This window comes from Dicentrarchus labrax, unplaced genomic scaffold (genome assembly GCF_905237075.1).
Source record: "Dicentrarchus labrax unplaced genomic scaffold, dlabrax2021, whole genome shotgun sequence".
NCBI classification, from domain to species: Eukaryota; Metazoa; Chordata; class Actinopteri; family Moronidae; genus Dicentrarchus; species Dicentrarchus labrax.
The window spans coordinates 9,519,141-9,547,080 of NW_026136702.1; the positions used below are offsets into that span (position 1 = coordinate 9,519,141).

At 40.1% G+C, this 27,940-nt stretch overlaps 6 protein-coding genes across 8 annotated transcripts; 5 read left to right on the forward strand and 1 right to left on the reverse strand.

The window, feature by feature from the left end:
* The first annotated feature begins 36 nt into the window (after positions 1-36).
* Positions 37-945, forward strand: LOC127373278 (dual specificity protein phosphatase 13-like). The gene is made up of 3 exons (XM_051417629.1): positions 37-323; positions 407-621; positions 709-945. The coding sequence occupies exons 1-3, from the start codon at positions 88-90 to the stop codon at positions 915-917; spliced, it is 660 nt and encodes a 219-aa protein (XP_051273589.1). The 5' UTR covers positions 37-87; the 3' UTR covers positions 918-945.
* Positions 946-1,334: 389 nt separating this feature from the next.
* zgc:153981 (dual specificity protein phosphatase family protein) lies at positions 1,335-2,520 on the forward strand. Its single transcript, XM_051417665.1, has 3 exons — positions 1,335-1,473; positions 1,662-1,879; positions 1,967-2,520. Exons 1-3 carry the CDS (start codon positions 1,349-1,351, stop codon positions 2,176-2,178), a joined length of 555 nt encoding a protein of 184 aa, XP_051273625.1. The 5' UTR covers positions 1,335-1,348; the 3' UTR covers positions 2,179-2,520.
* Positions 2,521-3,589: 1,069 nt separating this feature from the next.
* On the forward strand, positions 3,590-7,251 carry dusp13a (dual specificity phosphatase 13a). The gene is made up of 7 exons (XM_051417219.1): positions 3,590-3,820; positions 4,981-5,106; positions 5,191-5,432; positions 5,688-5,904; positions 5,988-6,110; positions 6,196-6,413; positions 6,728-7,251. The coding sequence occupies exons 2-7, from the start codon at positions 4,982-4,984 to the stop codon at positions 6,946-6,948; spliced, it is 1,146 nt and encodes a 381-aa protein (XP_051273179.1). The 5' UTR covers positions 3,590-3,820; position 4,981; the 3' UTR covers positions 6,949-7,251.
* Positions 7,252-7,534: 283 nt separating this feature from the next.
* Positions 7,535-9,471, forward strand: LOC127373294 (dual specificity phosphatase 29). The gene is made up of 4 exons (XM_051417654.1): positions 7,535-7,724; positions 8,597-8,784; positions 8,860-9,083; positions 9,161-9,471. The coding sequence occupies exons 2-4, from the start codon at positions 8,606-8,608 to the stop codon at positions 9,382-9,384; spliced, it is 627 nt and encodes a 208-aa protein (XP_051273614.1). The 5' UTR covers positions 7,535-7,724; positions 8,597-8,605; the 3' UTR covers positions 9,385-9,471.
* Positions 9,472-10,606: 1,135 nt separating this feature from the next.
* adka (adenosine kinase a) lies at positions 10,607-20,984 on the reverse strand. 2 transcript variants are annotated; one of them, XM_051417234.1, is made up of 11 exons: positions 20,750-20,984; positions 18,335-18,409; positions 17,070-17,123; positions 14,759-14,837; positions 14,469-14,641; positions 14,277-14,385; positions 12,892-13,062; positions 12,746-12,781; positions 12,548-12,662; positions 12,347-12,433; positions 10,607-12,241 (listed from the first exon to the last, which is right to left on the reverse strand). In XM_051417234.1, the coding sequence occupies exons 1-11, from the start codon at positions 20,929-20,931 to the stop codon at positions 12,117-12,119; spliced, it is 1,206 nt and encodes a 401-aa protein (XP_051273194.1). In that variant the 5' UTR covers positions 20,932-20,984; the 3' UTR covers positions 10,607-12,116. The 2 variants fall into 2 exon arrangements, with proteins under 2 accessions (XP_051273194.1, XP_051273204.1); XM_051417244.1 differs by lacking the exon at positions 20,750-20,984 and adding an exon at positions 19,803-19,967.
* On the forward strand, positions 17,683-27,904 carry ap3m1 (adaptor related protein complex 3 subunit mu 1). 2 transcript variants are annotated; one of them, XM_051417208.1, is made up of 9 exons: positions 17,683-17,814; positions 23,536-23,813; positions 24,864-25,035; positions 25,183-25,320; positions 25,450-25,535; positions 25,639-25,772; positions 26,166-26,373; positions 26,515-26,659; positions 26,879-27,904. In XM_051417208.1, exons 2-9 carry the CDS (start codon positions 23,541-23,543, stop codon positions 26,977-26,979), a joined length of 1,257 nt encoding a protein of 418 aa, XP_051273168.1. In that variant the 5' UTR covers positions 17,683-17,814; positions 23,536-23,540; the 3' UTR covers positions 26,980-27,904. The 2 variants fall into 2 exon arrangements, with proteins under 2 accessions (XP_051273168.1, XP_051273160.1); XM_051417200.1 differs by lacking the exon at positions 17,683-17,814 and adding an exon at positions 22,969-23,224.
* Positions 27,905-27,940: the final 36 nt, after the last annotated feature.

Below are 27,940 nucleotides of genomic sequence, written 5' to 3' on the forward strand. Positions count from 1 at the left end.
TGATACAGCAAACCAAAGTGAAGGTGGCAGGCAGCAGTTCGTTTTTATAATAAATAACAGAATGGTTTCCACTCTCTAAACTTAGAGATGACTGACAGGAAAACAGTCCTGGCTGCTGCCTCTGAGGTGAGATGTGATCCACAAGACTCAGAGCAGAGAAATGTCAGCAACACAGACCCAGAAGAAGAGGATAAGAGCACACAGGATTCAAAGGGGACGTGGAAGATCCCGTCTCTCCAGGAGCTGGAGGAGGTTTTACATTCAGCTCCACGCTCCTGTCGCCACGGAGATGAGGTGTGGCCAAACCTGTATCTGGGAGACATGTAAGTATCTTGTGATTTGTTTAAGTTCATATACACATGTGTCTGGATTGTTATTGATGTATAATATTTGGTATTTGTGTCAGGTTTATGTCTCATGACAAGCTGGGGTTGTGGCAGCTGGGCATCACTCATGTGCTGAACGCAGCGCATGGAAAGCTCTGCTGTAAGGGGAGTGATGATTTTTATGGAACCACAGTGAAATACTACGGAGTCCCAGCCAATGACCTGCCAACATTTGACCTTTCACCTTTTTTCTTCCCTGCTGCCGAGTTCATTCACCAGGCTTTGACATCAGGAGGTACCGTGAAGCTGCCACACATGTGACACTACATAGAAACACTCTGTATTTTCTTTATTTGTGCCTTTTCTTGTTATTTATTTCCAGGAAAGGTGTTTGTGCACTGTGCTGTGGGTGTGAGTCGCTCGGCTGCATTGGTCCTAGCCTACCTGATGATTCATCACCACCTCAGCCTCCTGTCTTCTGTGCACTGTGTTCAAGAGAAACGCTGGATTTTCCCAAACCGAGGCTTCCTGCGACAGCTTATAGCCCTGGACAGAAAACTGCAGGACGAAGGGTCGAATGAGGCAAAATGAAACAAAAGCGAAGTGCGACCCTACAAAATAAATCCATAGAATTGTCCTCCCTTAGTCAGCAGAAGTCAGCGTTCCTCATTTAAACCCATGCAAGACTGTGTCCATTTGTACCATTCACTATGTATGTATACACTAAACAGTTTGATTGTGTCCACCCCTCCCCTCCCTCGTCCTCTTTCGATGTGACCTTAGTGGTGGCAGAGAGAGTCCCCATCAGTGAACAGACCGATCAATGCAACAGCAATGTTAAATAACTCTGCATCCAGTCAAAGAGAACTCACTGAACACACAGAGCTAATTTTGGAGCCAAGCGGCATTCAAACAGCCACCTGCTCACGTCTCTCACTGAGCTGCTCAGAGGCTGGCAGTGAAGGGACAGTGGACACAGACAGCAGGAGCAGTGTTGGAGGAGCACACTGTGTCCAAGGAGAATGTCAGGGAGCAAGCAGCCACAGGACCTGGCGCTCATTAAGGAGCTAGAGCGCATCCTGGATTCCTGCACACTGGAGCTCACGCCAGTGGATGAAGTCTGGCCCAACCTGTACATAGGAAATGTGTGAGTGCCAGTGTGTTTGTTGCCGGGAAGACTTCATAAGCTCTTCATAAGGAACTGATCTGTTTTATCAGCCTGTTAGTAAAGTAAAGTCCCTGTGTGTGTGTTTTCCTAGAGTCCCTGTATCTTCATATCAATCCATCATACTGTTTGACGTGTTTCTCCTTTATTCCCCTTTGTTTGTTTTTCAGGGCTGTAGCACAGAATAGAAAGACATTACATAAGCTTGGCATCACTCATGTCCTGAATGCAGCGCACTACAAGCAGGGCAGCATCGGTGACCAGAGTTTTTACGGGAACACCTGCGTTTACTTTGGCATCCCAGCTGAGGATTCAGAGCGCTTTGACCTCAGTCTGTACTTCAAACCTGCGGCTGACTTCATACATAAAGCTCTGAAGAGCAAAGACGGTACAGAATATGAATGTGTCCCATCAAACGGTTATAGTTTTGTACTTTTTCTCTATTTTCTTTCACATTCTCTATCCTGCTCTACAGGAAAAGTGTTGGTGCATTGCATCATGGGCGTGAGTCGATCGGCCACTTTGGTCCTGGCCTACTTGATGCTTCGGCAGCGCCTCTCTCTGAGAGATGCTCTGAGGCGTGTGGTCCAAAAAAGAGCAATTTACCCCAACCAGAATTTCCTGTCCCTCCTCCTCAAGCTGGATGAGCGGCTGACGCTCAAACGGAGGATGTGTCCTCTTCTCTGACATCCCTCTTTCTCTCTTTCTCCACCTCCTTTATACGCTCCTTCATCACATTACTCACCTCAAGTCCTGTCTCCACTTCCGTGTGTTAGTCTGAACTCTAATCTGTAAATAATAATTTGATTTGTGTATGATGTAGTCAGAGGTGTGAGTTGGATTATTTCTGGTCTACTTTTTGACTTCTGGGTACAGCAGCAACGTGTTGTGAAATATTGTAAATATGTCTGAGTTTTGTTTTTCATATTCAAATTGTATTTAAATGTCAGTATTGTCAGGCACAAGCTTTGTAAATACAGCTTCATGACCTGTTGTGAATGTCCATTAAAGACATTTTATGATATTTCATTGAACTATTTTGGTCATTTTGTTTGGATATAAAATGAGTTGCAAACTATATTTTAAAATAAAATAATTTAAACGACTGGTATGCATATTATACCTTTTAACAAGACATATCTTTGAACTGTTTGCTTAATAAGGTATCCTGTTATTCTTCCTTGATCTCTTAAACCCGAGTTTTGTTTTTGTTTCAGCCAAATCATTTTGCATTAACACATACATGTCCTCTCTCATCAAAAACACTAAAAACTATTTTCATTTAACAAAGACCTATTAAACTTTTACGTTTTACTGGTTATGAAACAGTCTCAGTTTGATACTGATGCCTTTATATGACCTACATAAAGCAAACCAGACTATCAGCTAGAAGGCTATTTCTAGTTATTCTCAATGCCTGCCCCAGGGTTCGGATTCTGTCGGATTCCCCTTGAAATCAATGAAAAGAGGCGGTGGAAACACTTCTGCTTTTCTCCACAGGGGCTGCCAGAATCAACAAAAATGTAAAGGTCCTTATTGCTGCTTTAACTATTAACAACAACAAGCAATAGATTGATACAGTACAGTTACACATATAAAACATCTTTGATAAGGCAAAAAAAAAGGATTTCCGTAAAAATAAATAATACATAAATAAAATAATATATGGGATAATATATTATGATTGATCAAAAAAAGAAAATATTGCAATAAAAAAAATTGACATTTATTGAGTTTTAAATGAATTTGAACTCATAATAAAAACATGGGTACATTTATATAAATAGGCCATATGTGCCATCTGTTTTTTCTACATGCAATGAGCATAACTTACATTATTGATTCATGAAAATAACTCAGCATTATGTAATCAACACAACACAGATAAAGTTAACACGTCAGTGGTGAATGTTATTCACAGCCTGGATCATGTTTCTGAAAGCAGCAGAGCAGCAGGCATAGAGACACACACACACACACACACACACACACACACACACACACACACACACACACAGTACATTGGTGTATTACACAACAGTCTGCGGTCATGGAAACTGAGCAAGTGAGCTAATGTTAAAGTTCACAGCATAATGCCACATTGTGGTCCAAAGGAATGAGACTATAAGAATGTAGTAAAAATGGATTAAATGTGTTTTAAAGTGCTGAATTGCTGATAAATGCATTCTGCAGGATGTTTTCCAACTCTGAGTGTATGATTACAGAGTTATATAAAGGAGACAGGCTGCAGTCATATGTGTGTGTGAGTGTTTATAGAGAAATAACAGCGAACACAGTAGGAGAAGAGTTTTCTCTGCCTTGAAGTGAGGTAAGTTCACAAGAGTATAAATATTAGTTTGTGAGTGTCATCTCTTTACCTTCTTCTCTTTATCACTGGAGATGATTGTATTAGTTTTCTAAGAAAAGGTAATTGTGAGGTGTTTGTTAAGAAAACTTTGCATATAATTTAATATTACAGAACATATTTCATATAACGCCTAATATGTGCTTTCTGTTTTTGTGTCTGTGGTGGAATAAGTACATTTACTCTCAAGTATTGTACAAATTCGAGTCTTTTTTTAATGCCACTTTCTGATTCTACTTCATTTCAGAGGGAAATTTTGTACTTTTTACCCTACAAATATTTGACATCTTTCCTACAATTTTGCATTCCAAACATACAAGGAGCTCATGAAATATAACTTAAACTACACAAAACTACAAGTACAGCTGAAACATGTAGTCCATTAAAGTTTTTGATCATATTCACTGATATTTTAAGAATATCATGTTCAACAGTGAATGCACAAAAAAGAACAGATCCTCTATATTTAAACAAAAAAAACATTTTTATTCTAACTTCGTTCATTTTATTTTATAACAATGAAATAAGGCGATTGACAGAAAACAATTTTATCAACTCTTTTGATTATTGTTTCAGTCATTTTTCATGCAAAAACATTTAATGGTTCCAGCTTCTCAAATATGAGATTTATTTATTTCTTAAAAAGAAATTCTATTTATTTTTAATAACTTACTAACTGTGAAGGTGTCACTTTGGGCTCTGGGTAATTGTGATGTCATTTCTGACTATTTTAAGAGATTTTGCAAACCAAACAATCCGATAATCGATTAATGGAGAAAATAATAAGCAGATTAATCCATGATGAAAATAATTGCAGTCCTACAAAATAGTTAAATATCAACTCCACCACAACCAGCTGCATCAGTAAAGTGTTGCTAATGATAATAATAAGCTACGGATATAATATATAAGGATTTTCCTCATTATACTTATGCACTTTTACTGAAGTACCATTTCAGCGCTGGAATTTAAGTAACTGAGTAGCCTATTATTACAGTGTAGCATTAGTACTTAATTAATTAGTGCAGTAATTATATACCTCCTCCACCACTGATGTGTGTGTGTGTGTGTGTGTGTGTGTGTGTGTGTGTGTGTGTGTGTGTGTGTGTGTGTGTGTGTGTCAGTATGTCTCTTAGGGATCCACCATATGAACCTCCTTCTGTCTCAGATCTGCAGGACTTCCTGCTGGCAGACAGAAGACCCACTGGTCATGTCAATCAGGTCTGGCCTAACCTTTACATAGGCAACGAGTAGGTTCACACACAGTAACACACACATATACACATATATAAAAACTTCATACATACAGATGTGAATGTGTGATGGTGTTTCAGGGCGGCGGCTCGTGACAAGGGCACTCTCCACAGTCTGGGAATAACACACATTGTAAATGCTGCCCATGGACGCCCAAACCCCGGCCCCGGACCCTGCTTCTACGTCAACACTGGCCCACGTTTCTACAGAGACATGACAGTGGATTATTATGGGGTGGAGGCTGACGATGCAATGGACTTCATCCTTAGTCCTTTCTTTTACCCAACAGCCCGATACATCAGAGCTGCACTGGCAAAGGGAGGCAAGTCAGTCACACTTAGATGTTATTTTAGTGTGTGATTGGATTTACACTCAGTGTCTATTTGATTAGGTACAACTGTTCTTCCATAAAGTCTAATTTCATAATGCCTATAATGTTAATTCATTAAATTATATCTTTTAGCTCCCATCTTGTAGTTTGTGATATGTTGTATTGGATGACATTAGATTGTACAGTTGTTCCTAATGAAGTTTTGTATGTATGTATATAAGGTAACAGCAAATGTCCGTGTCCCAGGACGGGTGTTTGTCCACTGTCTGATGGGTGTGAGCCGCTCTGCAACACTGGTGCTGGCCTTTCTGATGATCGTTGAGGGGCTGAGGCTGCAGGAGGCGGTGGCTGCCGTCAGGCCGCACAGAGACATCTGTCCCAACCCAGGCTTTCTGCAGCAGCTCCGGGGCCTCGACATGAGCCTGGAGAGGGAGAGGAGGAGGCGACGACAGGCACAAACACTGTAAAGACACTCTCAAACTCACAAAGCATCAAGATTTGCACGCACATATGCACACAGACACACACACATTTTTATTGCTGCAGAGGTCACCCAACCCAGGAGGAGGAGACACTATCTCTGACAGAGCTGAGGCAAATTCTCTGGACAAACAGGATGCCAGTGGCACCTTTCAACCAAGTCTGGCCCAACCTGTATATCGGAGACATGTGAGTAGAAAACTCACAACCAGCAGCTTGAAATTATGTAAAAGATATTTTAATAAATCAGTTTGCATGTGGTGTGTGTCTCTAGGTCCGTGGCGCAAGATAAAACTACACTCTCGTCTCTGGGTGTGTCTCACATACTGAATGCCGCAGCAGGTCGACACCGGATCAACACAGGTCAGCAGTTCTACAGTGACCTTGAAGTGGAATACCACGGTGTTGAAGCCGCAGACCATCCAGAGTTTGACCTCCGACCTTTCTTCAACCCTGCTGCACAGTTCATAGACAGCGCTCTGAAGAAGAACGGTCAGCGCGCAAATATCACACATCTAAAATACAACTCACAAAGATCAAAGAATGCAATATTAACACAGATATTACAAGCAAAGTTTCTGGTTCACTTATGTGTATACTAATTTAAACATGTTAGGGAATTACAGAGAAGCTCATACACAGTTAATGTTGAATCATTATATCATCTCAATTAGTTCTTGTTCTCTTTATGTTGAATATTAAAGCTTTCAGCTGCACAGATTAAGAGTGATAGAGAGATCTCTGCTGACTGCTGATGAATTATATGTCCTCTTCTACTCTTGATTATTATTATTGATATCTTTCAGGAAAGGTGTTTGTCCACTGCGCCATGGGTGTCAGTCGGTCTGGAGCGCTGGTTCTTGCGTATCTGATGATCTGCCAGGGCCTGTCGTTAGCAGAAGCCATCGTCGCTGTGCGTCTAAACAGAGACATTGGACCCAATTCAGGCTTTCTGGAGCAGCTAAGGCAGCTGGAGCTGAGCCTCAGTCTGCAGAACAGACAGGTTACAGAGGAGGACACATCATGACGATGAACACATGCCCTTTCACCTTTGTCAGACACCTGTTTTATTTGAAATGCAAATTTTCTGAAATAGCAATTCAATCTGAGAAATAAAAAGGTAATCTATGTGTCATTTGTTGCAAGAAAAGCTCAGCCTCATAGATGATCTTTGCCCCAACAATCAATGAAATGTAACTACTGAATGCTTTAAGTTTTACGTCTCCAGAAATAACTCCCTGATCCCCACACCTGTCCACACATGACTGACATTCTTATAATGACAATAATGCAACATGCCACTCTTAATAAACTTCTTTCTCTTTCCTGACATCGTTTCTCTCTCTTGCGTGTTTCTTTACCATACAGGCTAAAGGAAAGTAATCACTGTCACATTGGAGGACTCAGATCACATAGTGACTGTGACTGTGAGAAAACCATGTGTGTGTGTGTGTGTGTGTGTGTGTGTGTGTGTGTGTGTGTGTGTGTGTGTGTGTGTGTGTGTGCGTGTGTGAGACGTTGTTGAGGTCAGGTGTTGTAGACCAGCTGCCTAAAAATATCAACTTAAACACAGAGCCTGAGAGAGCAGTTACCATTCCAGATCTGTATTTTAGCCTTCATGCTTACTGCAGAGGGAGGTCTCTGTTAATGACAGACACACACACACACACACACACACACACACACACACACACACACACACACACATACTTACAGTTCACACATGTCCACTGAGGAAAAGTTAAGGTGCTGGTCTGAGATCCTGCTCAAGAACAGATTTAAAGCTTTAAACACGGGAAAGAGGTAAGTCACTTTATTCTATCAAAGTACTTTATTGTAACATTCAACCTGTAGAGTAGATGAATAAACTCATCTTCAGCTCTCCTCATCAAGACACTGTTTTACTCCAAACCACTCACTCTGAGGATGAGTGGATTCAACAGTGGTGTAGACTGAAACTGAGATCAACTGTAAGATAAACAAACTGAGAGATTAATAAAGGAAAAGTGAATGGTGATATATGAATATCAAAATAAAAGAAATTAATAAATTAATCATTTGTAAGTTGTGGGATTTGTTGATAAATCCCACAATAGATTTCTTAAAAAGTGAAATAAATTCACAATACATTCCTCTTGCTTTATGTTAAATTGAGGCTCATAAAGTGTGTGCTGTTTTATTTAGTTATGTATGAATACCTAAATAAATAAATAAAAAATGTATCAATTTATGACTTATTTTTCAAATAAAATATAAGTTAGTGAAATGCATTTAATAAATTTTCATGCATTTGTGCCCTTCATCCTCCATAAACTAACAATTATTTGTTTGATCTATAAAATGAAAAAGGCCTGGCACAATTTCTCTTTGTCTTCTTTTGTCAAACTAAGAGTCTAAAATGCAAAAAAACAGCAAGCATTCACATTTAAGAAGCAAACTCAAACTATTAAAGAATTATAGAAACAGTTGCAAATTAATTTCCTGTTGATCGACTACTTGATTAATTGACTTAACTGATTTGAGCTACACGTCTGTATTTGAAATATCACTGGTGTATTATGTTAATATTATATCTACACAGCTTGGGTGCAGATAACAATGTACATTTTTTTGTTTGTTTTTGTTTTTTAGTTTGTGATTAAGTTGATTAATGTGTGTGTTTTTCTTGATGGCAGAGGGGAGCCATGTCCTCCTGTGTGGTCAAGCCCAGAAGCAGGAACCCATACACAGCGGTGCGGGTGGACCCAGACAGTGACTACATCACACCGGGCACATTAGACCTGGAGCAGCTGTTCTGGACCGGCACCGGGGCTCAGTATGCACATGTCAACCAAGTCTGGCCCAGTGTCTACATCGGGGATGAGTGAGTAAATGCACACAGAGAGTATAAGTGTTAAAATCCATGATGGCAGCTTCATTATGAGTCTGTGTGTTACAGGAAAACTGCTCTGGAGCGTCCTGGCCTGAGGGATCTGGGTATTACACATGTCCTTAATGCAGCAGAGGGGAAGTGGAATAATGTGCTGACTGGTGCTGAGTACTACAGTGACATGGACATCCAGTACTACGGTGTAGAGGCTGATGACAAACCCACATTCAACATCTCCCAGTACTTCTGCCCTGCAGCCCAGTTCATCCACGAGGCCCTCAGTCACCCACAGAGTAAGTCCTGGAGGAAATCATTGAGGTTTAGTATGTTTCTGATGAACCAGATCTATATTGACTTCATTTTGTTCTAGACAAGGTGCTGGTGCACTGTGTGATGGGTCGGAGCAGGTCAGCGACCCTGGTCTTGGCATACCTGATGATGAAATGCAACTTAACAGTGGTGGATGCTATTGAGCATGTGCGACAGCGCCGCTGCATCCTGCCCAATCACGGCTTCCTGAAACAGCTCAGAGCTCTGGACATCACATTACAGGAGGAGAGGCTGAGACAAAAAAGAGAGATGCAAGATAGATAATATGTCTGTGTTCATCTCGGTTATTCAAAAATGTTCTTTATGTTTATTTAACTATTGTGTCATTAAATTGTGTTTTGTTTTTTCACACCAGTGTTGTAAAATTGAGGAATGGGGTGAAAAGCCTTTAGGGCACCCCATTCTTCAAGGTTTTTTTTTATCAGCATTGGTCTTCTGGCACTGATGAGCAGTGGTGGAGGAAGTATTCAGATACTTTACTTAAGAAAAAGTCAAAATACTCTCTTGTGAGTAAAAGTACTGTATTGAAAATGTTACTTAAAATATAAAAGTAAAATCAGGAAAATGTACTTTAAGTAAAAGTGCTCAAGGCAGAAACATGTCAAAAAATTATATATTATATCATGAGATTATTATTACTTTGCATTAATGTAAAAGCAGGATTTTACTCTTGTATTTGGTTGAGATGTACTGGACTACAACTAATGATCATTTTCATTATGGATAAATCGGCTGATTATTTTCTCCATTATTCAATTGATTGAAATTTGGAAAATGGTGAGAAATGCTGTCACAATTACACAGAGCCCAAAGTGACACCTTAACAATGCTTGTTCTGTCCAACCAACAGCACAAAACTCAAAGTTATTATTAATTACCATTACAAGCAGTCAATCAGTTAATCAACTAATCACTTTAACTGTACATGTTGATGTTTATTACAAATCATATTTTATAAGATTATCATGTTTCTTTGTGCAGAAATCTTCATTTGTAAAGTAACTTAAAATGGTAGTGGAGGAAAAAGTTCAATATTTCCCTCTGATTTGTACTGGAGCAGAGGTGGCATGAAAAGAAAGGAATAAAGTGCCTCAAATTTGAAACTAAACTATGGTTTGCACTCACTTTCTTCCTCCTGCCTCATCTTCCACCATCTTGCATCTGAAAATCAACTATTCATTTCAGAGCACTGATAATCTTCAACATCCGGAGACAGAAGTGGTCCACTTCAAGCAGCAGCTGCAGATCTGAGTGGACTTACAGATTCACTGTCTGCCAGCGGGGTTGAGAACTAAGAAGCCTAAAATCCACTCACTAATGTTAACTCAAAGCAAAATATGTGGTACCATCGATGTTTATCAAGTGAGATAAAATGCACATCTCTTTCTAAGAATAGTCATCGATTTATATATATTAAAATAAATTCTTTGAAGCATAAAAACAAATGTAAAAATAAGTAAAAATACTCAGAAAAATGAATAAGCAATAGGATTAACACAGTTTTATTTGTGAATTTTAGGCATCATGAGTCTGGCACAGAGATGGGCAACTATCGAGACTCAAAATAAAATGTCCTATAAGGCTTTTTGGCTGAACGTATAAAGAAACAGTTCAAGTTTCAAAACATCTCTTGTAATATTCAGAAAAAACAGCACTACTTCTTGCCCGTCAACATTAAAGTTTTGAGGTTATAAATATTCAGAATAGTTGTATTTAAGTATTCAGTGTTGTGCAGATGACAACACGAACTCAAGGTAAATACATAATGGTTTGAAATGGTTGGCCCCATAACCGTTTGTAGCATTTCCACCAAAAATAAACTTATTTGGAACCTGAAAAGTCTGGAACCAAATAATTTGCAGGTGAAGTGCGTACTGAAGTGGGCGTGTCATATTCTTCAGGTAGTGCATATTGAGCAACAACAGAGGAAAGATCAGTTTGAATGCCCTCCTGTATTCCTCTGACAGAGAACCTTTAAAAATAATATCTTTCCGGCAATACCAGCGTACCATTTTACAGATGTTATACGTCCATTTCCACCCCTGCAATTCACCAGTTGCCCATCACTGGTCTAATCTTGCAAGTTTCCAACTTAAAAACTAAACATTTACAGAGAAAGAAAAGGAAAAAGGCACTCATTACTAAAAGCACCTGCCCCAAAAAATGGCGTGAGGAAAAACACAAACTTCCGGTGGTGATGTTGAAAGTAATTTCTGAATATTGTTCACACAATAAAGCGGACATTTAACAGTGACGATAGGACTTAGTGGGCAGAGACACATTTAAAAAGTGTGCGCTTAAAAATAAAACATTTGGTTTTATAACTGGCCGGTTCAATTCAAATCTAAACAAGTCAAAACTCATAATCAGGAATAATTAATGTTAAAAAAAAAAGTCTAAAACAAATCATTACTGCATATTTCAATGCAGTATCCAAAACCTCCCTTGACAATAATGTTTTATTCTTTAGTCCTGTTTGTGTATAATGTGTCCTCCCATAGTGGAATTAACCTCTTGTGCTTCGACTCTGTCTCCAAAAAGGGAAGAAACTTGTAAGTTGTCAACACAAGAGCTCGCAGCAGAGTCTGATGGACGTCAGTGCAGCCGGACGATGACGGCGTCAGAGCCAAAATACATTTAGAAAGAATCCCAAAACAACTGTCCATGAAAACAATATTTCCCATTTAGACCCCTTATGTAAGGCAAAATTATCACATCCTGTGGTATCATTATTATTATTCCTTAATGGTCATTTATAGAAACAAATCTTCTCTTGGCTCTTGGCTGCTTGAGCCTCTAGTGGCCTCAAGTGGAGAACACGGAGACAGGCACATATCAGGAGGCACCAAACTAAATATTGGTACAGAATTATGGGCGGATCACATGGACGGATGGCTGATTGAAAAAAATATTTTTAAAAATGGGGCATAATATTTTTTAGAAAAATTGAATACTGCTGATTAAGTATGAGGTTTCAGGCTGAAGGTTTCAGGTTTTCAGTTGAAGTCGGGTTTTTCTGGGAAGGTGCAACCTGCTCGTCTGATGATGACGTTGGCGGCGTAGTGTGCCGCCCTCACACACTGATCCAGTGGCTTCTCCTGGACCAGCTCAGACAGGAAACCTGCAGCACAGAAGGGAAACTTGACCAGGAATCGACAGAAAACACAAGACAGAGAACAAGCAACCTGGAAATTATCAGATAAACAAAGACAAAGGGAAATCTTACCTCCGACAAAGGCGTCACCTGCACCGTTTGTGTCAACCATGTCCTTGGGGTCAATTTTCAATACAGGGAATGTCTCGACCTTGCCTTCTGAACAGAGACCAAAAAAAGAAAAAAAAGAAAGATGTCTTCAGTATAATATACAGGGAATAAGAAAAAAAAAAAAGAGAAAATAATAATAATAAAAAAAGAAAAAAAAATTACCGTGGGCCATCGTAGTTTCATCCTTCCCCTGGGTCAACACTACAATCCTCTGTCTCTTTGTGTTGACTTTGGGCAAAGCCTGGGCTTTCTTGGCAATTTCCTTAATGTCCTCGGTCTACAGACAAAATACACATTAAAAAACACTGATAATGTACAAAATGAAAAATGTAAAAAATGCAATCAAATCATTCCATTCACCTCGAAGTCCTGCTCTTCAGCAAATGTAGCTGCCTCCTGCAGAACAGAAAAACAAAGATGTACTAATCATCAACATCTGGTGGACCCAAAGCATTGCAAGCAGGTGCAGTAAATATTATCTGAAGAATGCACTGTGAAAGTCTTACTGTCTCATTGCCGAACAGCACATCGACGTAGGGCATAACCTGCATGAGGTTATCCTTGAAGAACTGGCAGATGAAGGGCGCAGAGAGGTTCAGGCAAAAGAGCTTGTTATTTTCAGACGCATGCTTCGCCACTTTCAGGATGGACTCCAAAGAGACCGTCAGGAAGAAACCCTGGAAGCAAATGGTGACATTGGGTCAAGACCGATCTGCTTTTTATATCTTGATGGGCCTCTAATGAAGTAAGGTCTCTAACAGAAACTCCACCAGTATGTCCGTTTCCTGTGGGTCCTCTGGTGGTTAAAAAGATGAACTGACAGTACATGAGTTGACCTGACCTTTCATTCAACCTTCATTAAAAAAAAAAAAAAAAAGGAGGAGGAAGGAGAAAAAGTGTGTAGGATTTAGTGGCGTCTAGCTGTGTACTCACTCACTTCACCCTCCCTTTTCAACCATGAAGGAGAAATTACGGTGGTGGCAAAACATGGGAAAAACACAACTGGCTCTATCTAGAGGGCTATGTGCAGAAACATGAACAGAAGGGCAGCCGCTGTGTTTGTTGATAAAACAGCTTTAAAAAAAAAGGAAACAAAAACACGACGATTCCTATATTCATGTGATTATAAAACATATTTATGAATATTATATTCAATTTCTGCCAATAGGTCCTTCTAAATGTTACACACTGGACCTGCAAATCTTTAAAAAATCATTGAGGCCAAGCTCTTTTTTTAAAATGGTGACCTGGCCATGAAAGCAGCAAGTTATGGTTGAGTGCATGCCAGTTACATTGGTTGGTTAAGAGCCAATATCCACACATTAACAGCAGGGGTTAAATAAACAGAATAAATACACAAAAAATAAAATGTCTATAAACACTTCACCCATGTTATATTTTGTTGAGTTGTGTATTTATGTTATCCCAAATGTTTCCAACAATGTTCAAACCCAGAGAAATCTGTAACTTTATTAGGGTGCGTTTTACCATTCGCCTCTCTATGGCGTCATACAGTATCCCCTTTACGTGTGCGTCAGTGTTGTGGTTGCAGCCATAAATGGACTTAAATTTCCACAAGCCCCATTTTTATGACACTTTAGATCTTGGCTGTTTTACACTATAACCAGATGAAGGATTTTAGTCATTGGACACCAAGATCTTAAGTTATCAGAGAAACAAGTCTGTCAAGTGATGTCAGCAGTAATAAATCTCAGGGCGGAGTAATAAACTGAATATAGGGGTTAAAGAGTGGAGGCAGAGGCGTGTCTATACATAACGTCACTATAATCCAGAACTGAGAAGAAGACTATCTTCACTTCAATTATCCGTTTCTTAATATCAGAATAAATGACACAACGGACTATATAGTGGTTTGGCAACGACTACTTACAGCAATATAGTAGACTTTAGCTTTTTCCACCAGCTTCCAGTTCTCTTCCAGGTCTAGATGCTTATCCTTCTTGTAACAGTTAGCAGCAGCTAGGTTTGCAACCAGAGACCTGAGTGGAGGAAGAAAAACAGAGACTTATAGACAGATGAGACAATAATGAGTCAACTTATTCTTATTCTTCTTATTAGCCACCTGTTATCTCCGGTGATGCAAGCAGCACATGACCCTGTGGGCTCTTCCTCTTGCTCATAGTAGTGGGCATCGATGTGGGCCTCCACAGCCTTCTGCTTCAGGATCTCTCCAAACTTGTCTTTACCGATGCAGCCAAAGAACGTGCCCACATTATGGGGTTTTTGGATCATCCACTGCAGCGACAACAGCTCTGATCAGTCGCTAACATTTATAGTAAGATTTCACCGAGCATTGATGTGGTGACAGAGACAGGAAGTTAGTGTGTGTGTGTGTGTGTGTACATGACTGACCTGAGCAATCTTTATAGAGTTCTGCGTGGCTCCTCCAGCGTGGTACTCAACATTGAACTTCTTCACTATCTCCTCAAATCTGCACACAGAGACAAACAGGTCACTTAATTCATATATTTCCAAAAGAAGATTTAATGTCATGTATAAAGTTTGCTCACTTTTGGAAAGTTTAGACCTGCAATATCTCTCTTTGTGTTGATGGCTGAGAGCAACAAATGCAAAGCTCACCACACATAAGGTTCCAATTACGACTGAGTACTGAACATCACACATTTCTGGGTAGTGAACAAACAGTTTGGCACCAAAAGGGTTAGCCACATTTTTAAAAAGAAACAGACACAACATTTTGGAAGATACACATTTGTTTTCTTGCAGAAGAAAGATTAGCTTAGCTCAGCATTGAGACTGGAAACGGTGGCAGATATCTAGTTTTGCTTAAACAATTTAGAGAAAACATTTGATTAGTGAGCTTTATGAGGTGCTAGTTGGATGTTTCTAAACTTTGAACAGAGCCAGGCTAGCTGTTTCTGTTTCCAAACTTTATGCTAAGCTAAAAGAAGCACCACCTGGATATAGCTTTATTTTAATGCAAAATTCAAACTATCCCTTTAAGTCTTATTTACTTTTTCTTAGATCCACATTGCCACATTTAAATCATAAAGTAAAGGGTCTTGCCCGATGAGGTGTGCATTATCAGTGATTAATGGATGGCGTGGAGACCAGAACAACAAGACTTGCTAGATATCGAGCCACGTCATTGTCCCTAAATCAATAAAGATTTTCATGTACAAACGATAGAGCAAGTGTACTGTCGACCACAGCTTGAACGTAGTGAGTTGAACAGCTTGTGTGTTTCAGTCGCCATCTTGTGGTGCTCAGAGGACGAGGCACTGGAGGTCGACACTCAGTGTTGTGAGCTATATTTATGAGTTTCACTCGAACTACTAGTTGGTGTCCTACATCAGGAATTATTGGACACCCTGCAGCCAATAATAATAAAGTATTCACTTAGACCTTGGTATAACTGTATATAAACAACTTTTCAAACTTCACAGATGTAGTGTTTAACATATGGATGTTGTATTGGTTTACATGACATTGCATAGCTGTTGCTTCTGTGTCCACTCCTGAGGTGTGCACAGTGATTGATTTGGCTCGACGGCCAGTAACCTAATCTGGTATTGGACTGTCATCTCTGCAGGAGCAACATTTCCTCCAGGTAAAAACGTGCAATGCATGCATGACTGATCATTGATTACACCATTTGAACCATTTACGCCTGTTATGTAACATAATAACTGAGAGGCAGCGCTTTGATATTTCACCTAAAGCTAACGCATCTCTAATTGGTCCTGTTACGCGGTCTAAAAATAGCAGCCGTATCAACCTACATAAGATATGTGTTTGTGCAGGTTATGTGAGCACTAGAAACACTGTGTTCAGTGGAACATATAACAGGCCGACTGCTGTTAAAAGAGCCTGAGATTGAGCCAGGGGTTGCAGAGGGGGAGACATCTGGGAAATGGGGAGAAAACTGGAGTCGGGGGTGACTGTCTATTGTAGAAATTCTCTAATTTTTCTTTCTTTATCGTTTACAGTCTGTTGGTGGAAATCTCCACCATAAAACTAAAGAGGCATGAGGGGGTTCAGAACAAATAAGAACAAGGTTGACGGGTTAAAACATGTGTGGACCTGCTACTTCATACTTTACGTGCTAGGTCACCTATAGCTCTCGTATTAATCCACCCTCTACCGACTGAGCTCCTGACAACACTGTCAACTCTGAAGTTGAGAAATAAGAGTCAAATCTCTCCTAATAATATACAGTATAGAGAGGTCATTGTCTTTAATGATTGCATAAATGTTGGCTCTATCTTCTTAAAATTAAACATCTGACCACATCAAATGTCAATAATCCTCAAAAATGAAGAGAACACATCAATATAATCCTCTCTCTCTCTCTCTCTCTCACACACACACACAACTTTCTTATCTCCTGCTGTTAAATGTTTGCTTTCTGCCTGTTGTCTCAGAGGGAGGTGAAGTATCCTGGTTTGCTATTGGCTGAGAGTGGCTCACTGTGCTGGATCTGCTGCTCTGCCATTGGCCATCTCTAAAGGAACGGAGGTCAGTCGTGGTGATTTGATTCTAGAGTGCGCCTGTTTTGACTGGCCTGCTCCAGGACAGAGAGGACCAAACTTGGTACGAATTGAGAAGTATTTGTTTTCTTCAGACTACAAACCCTGCTGGTGCAAGAGCTCCACCACAATCTATATTCTACAGGAAATGTTGCAATATGAGAAATACAAACAGTGCTTTGTGTTTGTCCTCTGCCAAGATCTGGTCGTTGGGTTTCAGAGTGTACCTGCAAATAATTAAGAGAAAAGAGGCATTAGTTTCTCCAAGTGATAGGAAACATATGCTGTTTTTACCCATTAAAAGAAACTGGCACTATTTTCTTGCATACACAACCAACACACATTTGTGAATGGAAAAAACACACCAAATAATCTGGATTATCTTTATGTAGATAAGCATTGCACACAGTGGCGGTGTTGCCCAATTAGTTGTTTACTCTTGTGGAAAATGTGATTAAAAATACCAATCAGCCTTGTAATCATAGACGGAGGCTTTGAGAAACTCTGAAAATTGCCTTTGTTGCAACCACTCAGCCCAAATCAATATGTTCAATCAATAATGCAAAACAGAGTGTGAGGCAAAGGTAAGTTGGGGATTAAGGTGCTGTTTTTAGTCCTGCTTCACTGTATGTGAGGTTGAATTAGAACTGTGGCTGGTTTAGCTCTAATCCTGGAGTTTACGCAAGGGGTTTGAGAGTGGACTCTGAGCTGGACCCTTTGCCCTGGTCAGTGTGACAGAGCTCGGACAGAACAGAAAACTGCTACTCTGGGCTGTGTAGGTTTCCGCTGATGGCTTCTACTACTTCACATATACAAGAAAGAAATACATAGTTAAATAAAATCTCTTTATTACAGCATAATTAAGGATTAGTGCTTTTGCAGGAGCCCCATAAGCTTCAACTTAACATTCAACAAAAGGTAAATTCTTCTGTGCTATGCTAACTGCATCTAAAGGCATATCTGACATAATTTAACTACATTGATAAATGATCATTAATGTGGACATGTTGACGAAACAGGGAGTGGCAGTGGTTGTTTCACTCAGCTTCACTCAACAGTCCACCTCACTATACTACAGGATATATCAAAGCACATACAGCTCTGCTGACGCTGATCTGTGGGCTGTGCTCTCTTGTATCGTCATTATCTTGTATCTCCCTTGATCAAATTACATTATAAAACCTCTCTCTCTCTCTCTCCCTCTCTCTCTCTCTCACGGTCAGCCCGTCACTGGGGTGACCTCACACACAACATATGTCTATATCTCACTTGAACTGACTGTGACGGATTTATTTACAGCAGCAAAAAGATGGATTTTACAACCACTGTCTAAAGCAAATAGCAGTGCAGACGACAACCACTGATGGCAGTACTTTATTTAGGTGGCAAGAATTTTGTAGTTTATATATTTAATTATATCGTCAGTCCTTAAACTCACTTGTCCAAGAAGTCTTTGTCCACTACAGCAGAGATGTCCAGTAAGGGGTTTCCCATCCCAAAGAGTGAATTAGTGCTGAAACATAAAGACTTAAAGTTAAAACACAAAACAAACACACAGCTCTACAAGGCTTTAATGTAGCTGTTCTTCTTCACCTCAATGTAACAGTATTTTTTTTTCCTTTCATTAACTCAACTGGAATGACAGTAATACGGGAAACATCTTGCAGGGTTCATGTCGTCTTTTCTTTCTGAAGCTGCTTTTAATAGTGAAACTGGATTTGAGTCAGTCATGGCTTTAGACCGGTTGGCTGATTCATTAAAAGAGCAGACAGCCCTCAAGTCAGTACAAGAAGGAAAGGCACATTTTATCGACTTAAAAATTCACGTTTGCTCACTCTACCTCGTGCACCGAGTACCCCAGTTTGATTCTCACGTGACTTCAAATCACATGACTTAAAAGCCTCAATAGACACAGAAAGAAAAAGCAGAAATAACACGTCTGAGAGATTAAGTTTGGAAACATGCACAACTTAAACATAAAAAAAAAAAAAAAAAAAAGGAGAATATGAATACAGCTGGCACTGAGGACACAGTCCGTCACGCATGTAACCACGATGTTATGACATTCACAGCAAGGCAACATCAGGACAGCAGTAGGCGTCTGTGCAGTTGGCTCTTTCCTGGAGCAAATAACTGAACACAGGGCTTCAATATCATCGCAAATCATAGTCTTGTGATGCCAAAACACATTCTTTTTCAACACTTCGACCACTGTGGCTCAACAAAATGAGGCAGTGACTTAAAAGGCACCTCTGTGCTTTGTGTCAATGCATAACAACCCCACTGGAACTCACTGTAGACATCAGTAAGCCATTACATCTAGTGGGTTAGTCTGCTACTTTTTTTCTTTTCTGTAACCAAATACTGAATGATCTGTGCATAATAATGCAAAAGCACCAAGAGATCGTGGCAGCATGTTAATAGAAGGCGTAGCTCTGAGTCTCGGTGTCCTCTTCACTCTTGCATTGTAGTGTGGCTCTTGATGTCACCGCAATCTTGCCAGTGTTTCTGGGAAAACCCCAGATGGAAGAGAGCCTCTGAACACGGCCCCTGACAGATGTCACCTCCACATGAACATGTGCTTGCATATATTTTTCCTCCCCATCAAGCTGCTCTTTCTACACTCGCCCGAGGAGAATATTTAATAAAAGCAAAAGAAGCAACACGGAAGAATGGCTTTGGACAAAGCAAAGAGCAGGGAGACGTCATTACGCAGCAGTAACTTATGCTACCCAGATGGGATCTTGGCACTGAAAATCCAAGCAGATGCCACACCCTTACTATTATTTCCTATATCTTAAAGCCTAAATGCAGTCTGGTGATTAGTGGGCTTGTACAGCCAATTACACTAAACCAGTACCTGCCTTTATCTTCATTCTCTTAACAAAAATGTCAACGCGTCTTACCTTGCAGGACACATGGTTCCCCTCTGTCTCAGTGTACAGCTAGATAGTGACAGACCTGTTGAGCAACCTAAAAACCGGCTCACAAAGAGCTAAGCATTCAAAAACTTCACAATTTCAGCTCAGCGTGCGGGCAGATCGATTTTCCCCCTGCACAGCTCCTCCTACTCGGCACTGAGCGATTGGAGGCATCTGAAGCAGATCTAAAGGAGGAAGGGCCAGGAGAGCCTGTGTGTACGGTGATTGGCTCCTCTTGCACACTCTTTTGCAGCTAAATTGCATCGTGAGGAGAGTGCAGATGATAGGACAACAGCTGGTTTAACAGTGGAGTTAAATAAGAGAGTGATGCACCATGCAAGATTTATTCCACACACACACACACACACAAAAAAGCATTAAAACATAACATTCACAACCACGTGACCGCTTTGCAATGCATTGTTTTGGGTGCTGGCACAGAGTGGATGAGTCTCTCTCTCTCTCTCTCTCTCTCTCTCTCTCTCTCTCTCTCTCCCCCCTGCAGCAATCTTTGAAATACACCAAGCTGCAGAGCAACCACGCACAGATCAGTCCAACTATTTATTCCTGCAGCTTTTAAAACATGCAGGGGCAGGTGGTGGTGGTCACGTTGAACTTAAGATTAGACATTGGCACGGCCCCACCGAGCAGGAAAAGCATGCTAAAAAGTCAACCCGCGTTATCTGACAGCAGCAGAGGCACCAACGTTGGAGTAAGCCAAAAAAAAAAAAACATTTAAGCTGCGTGTTGTGGAATAAAACCACCTCACAAAGAGGAACTTTACACCTCCTCTCGCACATTTAATGGGGTTTAAACGGTGCACGTTTTTTTTTTTTTTATAATGTAGGTTGAGTCGAGGTTTGCGCACATTTTAAGTAACTCAGAGGAGTCGTGTGTCTGTGTTTTGTTAGCTTTTTGTTTATTTAGGTCACCTTAGTTCAGCAGGAGTCTTCTTGGTCGGAGTCTTCCTCTTCTCCTCCTTCCTCTCCTCCTTCACCTCCTCCTTCCTCTCCTCCTTCACCTCCTCCTTCCTCTCCTCCTTCTCCTTCCTCTCCTCCTTCTCCTCCTCCTTCGACAGTTTCTTTCTCTTTGCTTGAGGTTCGTCTGAAGCCATGATGTCGTTGCACTCAATCACCTCAACCGGTGTGAAAACGCGGTCGAGCTGCTTCTTTTTCGTCTTCTTTATTTATGGTACTTGACCTCCGAGCTCACTGGTGCGTTAGCGCCCCCTCCGGCTCCGGAGGGTGAACCAGAAAATACACACACATAATCTAATTTATACTTTATCCTTTGTGCTTTATCTCACATATTCTTGTTTATTCATCACATCTTATATAAAACTCCTCATAATACCTCCATTAAAACAACAATATACCCTCATTAAACTCCTCTTCCCTCACACAACCCTGTCTGATGCTTACAGACTATTTTCAGGGTTTTATTTTAGTGCACAGTTTTTGACACATTTTGTTGGTTTTAATTAACTTCTGCTTTGCTGATTGTAGCTTACGATTCTAGTTGTTCTTCCTTTAATGCCCTTTTTGCCAATTCACCCACTCGCCCTCCTGGTTGGTTATTGTAAATAATAATTAATTATTGTATATCCTGGCAGCTGTTTGAATGGAATTACCTAAAACTTGTACTGATGATGAATATGAACAAATAAAAACCACTTTGTCTAGTTTTTTCAATCCATTTTAACTGCCACCATCTCCAATACATAAACCCCTAATTGATTCAATGTTCTTCTTTTTCTTCCTATATACAAATTCCTGTCACTCTTGTCTCAGGTTTCTTCTTAGCTTCTTAGCCCCAATATGTATAAACCTGTAAATACTCATTAAATGCACTTACCAAAATACAATTTATCTTTTTATTTTCCTTTTTAGCTTCCAACAAATACCAGTCTACATATCCTTCTCAAATCTAATGGCATGTCTCCCATTTCCACCTGTAGAGCAGGTACAGGTGAAGTTTTATGGGCCCCCACTTCTCGTGCTAACAACCCTCAGTGCAACCTCGAAGGCAACTTGTGTGACGCCTTCAATGAGCTGGAGAAAACGTAGCCGCCCAGTTTTCATGAGCAAACTCATAACATTAATTTATAAAGATTTAAAGCTGCACTAATCAGTATTTATTAGTATAGGTCAAATGATGACTGTGTGGAAGGTTTACCCTTTTTTCTGCCTTAATTTAATACAAAAGTTCATCTTTAGAGCAAAAATCATTACAACATGACTTCCCAAAATATTTAGAAAATATAATTCTTTCATTTAAATTAAGAGGTAAAATGTAAATAATGATAAAATGTTTAAGAAAATGTTCTACAAAAGTTTGGGCCGGACATTTCTGGGAGTTTAGTAGTTTAGTGAATTTTTATTATCGATATTATGATTGAAATTTTGTGTAAATAATATTTTTAATAGAATTATAGAATATTCAACCTGTTAAAGGTTTGTTTTCACCTGACTATATAGAGCTGGGGTCTGCTACCTTTTTTGTGTGCCATGCAACATTAAGATTAACATTTAACTTAATTAAGACACATCATAAAAAAAAAAACAAGAGCACTCTACAGGAGAAAGTTAAACTTGTCTTAATGGCACATTAAGAACTATAAGAGACAAATATTATCCTCAGGAGTTGGTGGAGACTAAACCAGAGCAAATACACATGGGTTGTCTGAAGACTGTACGCTGTCTTCTTTGCCCTACTTATGTAAGTTATAATTTTATTTTGTACATTTAAGCAAATCTCTCTGGTGGTTAAGATTGTCGGTGCAGTTCTTTACCAGTAAAATATATATATATATATACTAGAAATTTGCCTCGGTGCATAACAATAAAAATAATATTAGGGAAAATATGAATAAAGACAATAAAAAGAGACATTAAGTACAGGTAACACCTTATTTAACACAGTGGGGGTCCTGTGCCTTATATTAACTTATTTCCTAATTAAATTGAAATATTGTGGTTAATATATCATAAAATGATCCCAGCTACTTGCATCTAAAAAAACTGACTTAAAGGTTAGTGGTGTAGACCCAAAAAGTAGCTGCCATATAACATCTGTAGTAGTCTGCCTCCTGAAAGTCAACACTCAGGGCAGCACTACACACCGCCGGTGAATAGCTGCCCACAAAGGTTGCCTGAGTAAAAAGCCCGAAACTTTACTCTAAAACTATCGACTAGGTTTATATGAGAGCTACTGCATATTTAAACCATCCAGAATATATTCCAACACTTTACTAATAGTATTTAGGCCGTATTCTCTCCATTTATCGACATATATCGGTGACTTCGCTGTGTTTACGTGTGCAAACATCTGCAGGCGTCTCCTCGGCGGACAGTTCTGCCATATTGGCACCAAATAATAGTCTTGGCACAATCAACTGGAGTTAGCAGGTAAAACTTTTCAACAAGCTTGTGAAAACTTTTTAGTAGAGGTTCTCTTCCGTGCAGAGCTTTTAATGTCGCTGTTAAAGTTTATTTTTATTTATTTTTATCCAGCGTTTACATGCAGGTGGTAGAAAGTCAGCCAGTCGGTTAATTCAATGATTGAAGTTTGACAGATGTTAAATGTTGACAATAAGTGACCCTGCTTTTTACATGTGGCATTACTTAATCTAGATGTTGGGCTCAGTTAAACAGTTACTGAGGGGATAAGTTCTTGGATCTGTCTGAGTAAGAAACTAACAACCATGTCATTGTTGCAGCTGAGATGATCCACAGTCTGTTCCTGATTAATCACTCTGGAGACATCTTCCTGGAGAAACACTGGAAGAGTGTCATCAGCCGGAGTGTGTGTGACTACTTTTTCGAGGCGAGGGAGAAAGCGGTGGACCCAGAAAATGTGCCCCCTGTCCTGCAGACCCCGCACCACTATCTCATCTCCATATACAGGGGCAAGCTCTTCTTCCTGTCCGTCATCCAGACTGAAGTAGCTCCGCTGTTTGTCATCGAGTTCCTGCACAGGGTGGCAGACACGATTCAGGTGTGAAGACGCCAGGTTTTTATAAGTCTTCGGTTGCATTCAAAACAAAGCGGTGGTTCTCAAGCCTGGTGTCTGTGGACCCCCATGGGCCCCTGAGAGGTCCCCAGAGGTTAACCCAATGAGAGACTGGATAAGAATCACTATTCTGTTCATAGGTTTCACTTTTTTTTGTTAATCTGCAGTAACTAAATCTTATCAGACGAGGATCTCTGAGACTACATCTTAAAGAATACGCTTCAGCGGGCTAATGTGTATTAATTTAGGGGTCCTTGACACGGTGAAACGGTTGAGAACCGCTGGTGTAGTTGTAGTTTATATGGACTGCATTTACATCGGACTTCAGATTGCATCTCAAGTGATCACACTTCACTTCCCTGAACTGATGTTACAGGAAATTGAAGTGCTGAAGACAAAGAAAATACACACTGGCTCTTGACCTTACAGCGAGAAAGAAAAATACCACATTTATTTCATAGCTTGAGAACTTTAAAAACTTTTTTTTTCTAGCTGTATCTGACTATTTGAAAGGTTATACAGACTACAGAGTTTGACGCAGTCCAAATGTGGGAGCAGATCCTGAGTGTGTCCTCAGTTTATCTTGGTTAAACAAAGTAGCTGCAGGTTATCTATTGTGTTTTTATGGTGCAGTTTATGTTTTAAATTACCCAAGATGCATTTGAGTGTCGAGTGTGAACAGGAGCTGTGGCATTAATCCCATATTGCATCGTAATTCTAACCAGGTTTTTAGTTTGTAGTGTACTAATTAAGTTTTGTTAAGTAGGTTTACTGGGTTTATTAAAGTGGCTGTCCAACGTTGCAGTTTGACATCTGTGATATTGCAGAATTTCCTTTCAGTACAACAGTAAAGTTTGTAGATTTCTTGTATACTCACTGCGGAAACAACGTACTAAACAAACATATATATATAATAAATACTGTATATAATTAGTATGTATTATGGAATTGGGACACAGCTAAGGTGGAAAAGACTAAAGGTGCTTTTTAACACAACTGACAAATCAGTAAATGTGGATTATTTTGTGTCGACAGGACTACTTCGGAGAGTGCTCCGAAGGCATAATCAAGGACAACATTGTGACCGTGTACGAGTTGTTGGAGGAGATGCTGGACAACGGCTTTCCACTGGCAACAGAGTCCAACGTCCTCAAAGAGATGATCAGGCCTCCCACCATCCTGCGGTCGGTTGTCAATACACTCACAGGTAAACAGAAAGTGACCCTGACTCTGAGCTGCACCACCTTCTGTCTTATCTCTTATCTTACTTATCGCTAAACTAAATTTCAAATTAAAATGTGTAATATTTAAGTCTACATTTATGTTGTTGCCTTTGTTCTGTGTGTTTCTTCAGGAAGTAGTAATGTTGGAGACACGTTGCCAACAGGTCAATTGTCCAATGTCCCATGGAGGCGGGCGGGTGTTAAATACACCAATAATGAGGCATATTTTGATGTGATAGAGGAAATAGATGCAATTCTGGACAAATCAGGTACACGACGACCTTTTGTTTAATCACAATAAATGAAGAGTGCATCCACAGCAGTTTTTCCTGGTTTATATGATTTGGATTTGGTTCGTCTTTAAACATACTTGCATCCCCTCAATCTTTGTTATTCAGGTACGACAGTGTTTGCAGAGATCCAGGGTGTAATTGAAGCCTGTGTGAGGCTCACTGGGATGCCTGACCTCACTCTGTCCTTTATGGTTGGTTCATTTCCTCTTAGCTCCTCTATGTGCTTTTATGATCTGCTTGTGCGTCTGTCTGAGTCTAAAATTCACCCGCCGACGTTGTCGTCTATGATGACAGAATCCTCGACTCCTCGATGATGTGAGTTTCCATCCGTGTGTGCGGTTTAAGCGCTGGGAGTCGGAGCGTGTCCTCTCTTTCATCCCGCCAGATGGAAACTTCACACTCATGAACTATCATGTCAGCTCTCAAAAGTAAGCACAGGCACAGCCATATGTCTTATTTATAATTTAAAGAAACTTAAGTCTTCACACCACAGTCTTCGGTGTAGTCCTGAGACTTTTTAAAAAATTTTTTAAATGAAATCTATCAGTTTGTGTGTGAATAATGAGCCGGTGTGACGAATATAGATGATGTTGGTGTCGTGTGCATAATGTGATCTGGTAAACAAAATCCTCCAGCAACAATAAAACCTTTTGTCCTGTTATTTTCTTTGGGTTTCAGTGTGGAGGAGTGGAGGAAATTCTGGTTTAATTTCAGCATTCACAATCCACACTTATTATCTTGTTAACTCATGAACACAGGCTGGTTGCTGTCTGGTTTGCTGACTCTTTATTGTCCTCCATTATGTCTGTTTCCTTCCGCAGTCTCGTGGCCATTCCAGTGTACGTGAAGCAGAGCATCAGTTTCTTTGAGACGGGGCCTTGTGGTCGCCTGGACATCACCATCGGACCCAAGCAGACCATGGGAAAGACGGTGGAGAACATGATGGTCACTATCCACATGCCTAAAGCTGTGCTCAATGCCAACCTCACCGCCACACAGGGAACCTACACCTACGACCTCACTACCAAGGTAACCAACTGTTTACAAGGCTGTCCTAAGCAGTAATACAGAGGCCAGAAGACCTTCCACATCCTTCATCTTTAGTCAGCTAAAAATAGAAAGCGTTTTGCTTTATCGTCCTTACTCACTGACTTTCTTATGTTTCGGTAGGTGCTGGTTTGGGACATTGGGAAACTGAACCCCCAGAAGCTTCCTAACCTGCGAGGCAGTCTGAGTACGCAGGTGGGAGTCCCCAAACCTGAAGACAACCCCTCACTCAACATTGACCTGAAGATACAGCAGCTGGCCATATCAGGTAATCCTCGCTACATCATGACGTCTTAATCTTTTAACTGTGCCAAATTTAAAGTCCAAAAATGTAACTTTCTGTCTTTCTTTCTTCCTGTTGTTGTTAAGGACGTTATTGGTTCTGGTAGCAGTAACGCTGTGTTTGTTGTGATGGTGTTCAGTTTGAAATTGTCACAGTTGATGCTAGTGGATTGCTCACTTTGCTTCCTCTCCCCCCTCTGCGCAGGTCTTAAGGTGAGTCGTCTTGACATGTACGGAGAGAAGTACAAGCCGTTTAAAGGGGTCAAATATTTGACCAAAGCTGGGAAATTCCAAGTGCGGACCTGAGTGATGGCGGTCAACAATCGAATGTGCCAAATAGGTGGGAAAGGTTACCACCCTGCTGAGTCAGCTCTCCAATAAGTCTTACATATCCTCATTGTTATTAATGAACGATTTTGCATTCTAACAGTTATTTATTATGTGTTTGGCATTACATATATACGACTGGATTGTGTTTGTGGCCTGTAAAGGGAAGCCTTAATAATCAGTGTGACTTGTTGAAGTGCTTTTAGTTTCTATCCAGTTTAGATGTGCTGCCTTGTAAGGACCATTCCTGTTTCTTTTTTTTTTTTTTTGTCTAACACCTTCTGAGTGTTACCTAAGGGGGAATATTTCGGTTTGAAAAGGGACACTCGCAGCTCACCTTGCTCCTCACTACTTCAACACGCCTGTACAATCCTACTTGCATGTTGCCTGAGAGTATGCAGCCATGCCTTTGAAAACCCTTTTACATATAGATAACGTGTTAAGTTTTATACTTATATATATATATACACATATTTGTTTATTTTTGAAAAATCTAATATCCATTTCTGAGTAGCTGTCTTAAGTGCAAACATTTTTGCACACATTCACTCTTTAATGTGGCCTTGTTAAGGGTAGGTTAAGATGCTTTGTACAGCACACTTCAGCACAAACTGGAGATCTGAGTATATCTGAGTAAATATATCTTATCTAAGGTATATGGGTTGCCCAAGGGAGGGTGCACAACTCCCCGCAAGGCCAAGATACAAGCAAGTGATTCAGTGTTAGCAACTGTAAAAAGCACTCAGAAATCTACAAGATCCTCACATAATCTTGAATGCAACTTCTTTACTCAGCACAAGATTTGCACAATCAATGTCCATGTGAAAAGTACTACTTAAAGCTCTTTTATGAAGTTGAATCAGCAATTCAGTGTATAAGATGTCTTATAAAAGCCTTAAAATTGTGTCTTGCTGTGTGTGTTTTTTTACGGCACTGTTGG

Coding starts and splice junctions, on each gene's coding strand:
- LOC127373278 (XM_051417629.1), top strand. CDS start 88: ATGACTGACAGGAAAACAGTCCTGGCTGCTGCCTCTGAGGTGAGATGT. Junction 324..406: donor AACCTGTATCTGGGAGACAT/GTAAGTATCTTG, acceptor TATTTGTGTCAG/GTTTATGTCTCATGACAAGC. Junction 622..708: donor CCAGGCTTTGACATCAGGAG/GTACCGTGAAGC, acceptor ATTTATTTCCAG/GAAAGGTGTTTGTGCACTGT.
- zgc:153981 (XM_051417665.1), top strand. CDS start 1,349: ATGTCAGGGAGCAAGCAGCCACAGGACCTGGCGCTCATTAAGGAGCTA. Junction 1,474..1,661: donor AACCTGTACATAGGAAATGT/GTGAGTGCCAGT, acceptor TTTGTTTTTCAG/GGCTGTAGCACAGAATAGAA. Junction 1,880..1,966: donor AGCTCTGAAGAGCAAAGACG/GTACAGAATATG, acceptor CCTGCTCTACAG/GAAAAGTGTTGGTGCATTGC.
- dusp13a (XM_051417219.1), top strand. CDS start 4,982: ATGTCTCTTAGGGATCCACCATATGAACCTCCTTCTGTCTCAGATCTG. Junction 5,107..5,190: donor AACCTTTACATAGGCAACGA/GTAGGTTCACAC, acceptor ATGGTGTTTCAG/GGCGGCGGCTCGTGACAAGG. Junction 5,433..5,687: donor AGCTGCACTGGCAAAGGGAG/GCAAGTCAGTCA, acceptor TCCGTGTCCCAG/GACGGGTGTTTGTCCACTGT.
- LOC127373294 (XM_051417654.1), top strand. CDS start 8,606: ATGTCCTCCTGTGTGGTCAAGCCCAGAAGCAGGAACCCATACACAGCG. Junction 8,785..8,859: donor AGTGTCTACATCGGGGATGA/GTGAGTAAATGC, acceptor TGTGTGTTACAG/GAAAACTGCTCTGGAGCGTC. Junction 9,084..9,160: donor GGCCCTCAGTCACCCACAGA/GTAAGTCCTGGA, acceptor ATTTTGTTCTAG/ACAAGGTGCTGGTGCACTGT.
- adka (XM_051417234.1), bottom strand. CDS start 20,931: ATGGCTTCAGACGAACCTCAAGCAAAGAGAAAGAAACTGTCGAAGGAG. Junction 14,838..17,069: donor GAGGACAAACACAAAGCACT/GTTTGTATTTCT, acceptor CTCTGTGTGCAG/ATTTGAGGAGATAGTGAAGA. Junction 12,782..12,891: donor TGCTGTTCGGCAATGAGACA/GTAAGACTTTCA, acceptor TCTGTTCTGCAG/GAGGCAGCTACATTTGCTGA.
- ap3m1 (XM_051417208.1), top strand. CDS start 23,541: ATGATCCACAGTCTGTTCCTGATTAATCACTCTGGAGACATCTTCCTG. Junction 25,773..26,165: donor TATCATGTCAGCTCTCAAAA/GTAAGCACAGGC, acceptor TTCCTTCCGCAG/TCTCGTGGCCATTCCAGTGT. Junction 26,660..26,878: donor ACAGCAGCTGGCCATATCAG/GTAATCCTCGCT, acceptor CCCTCTGCGCAG/GTCTTAAGGTGAGTCGTCTT.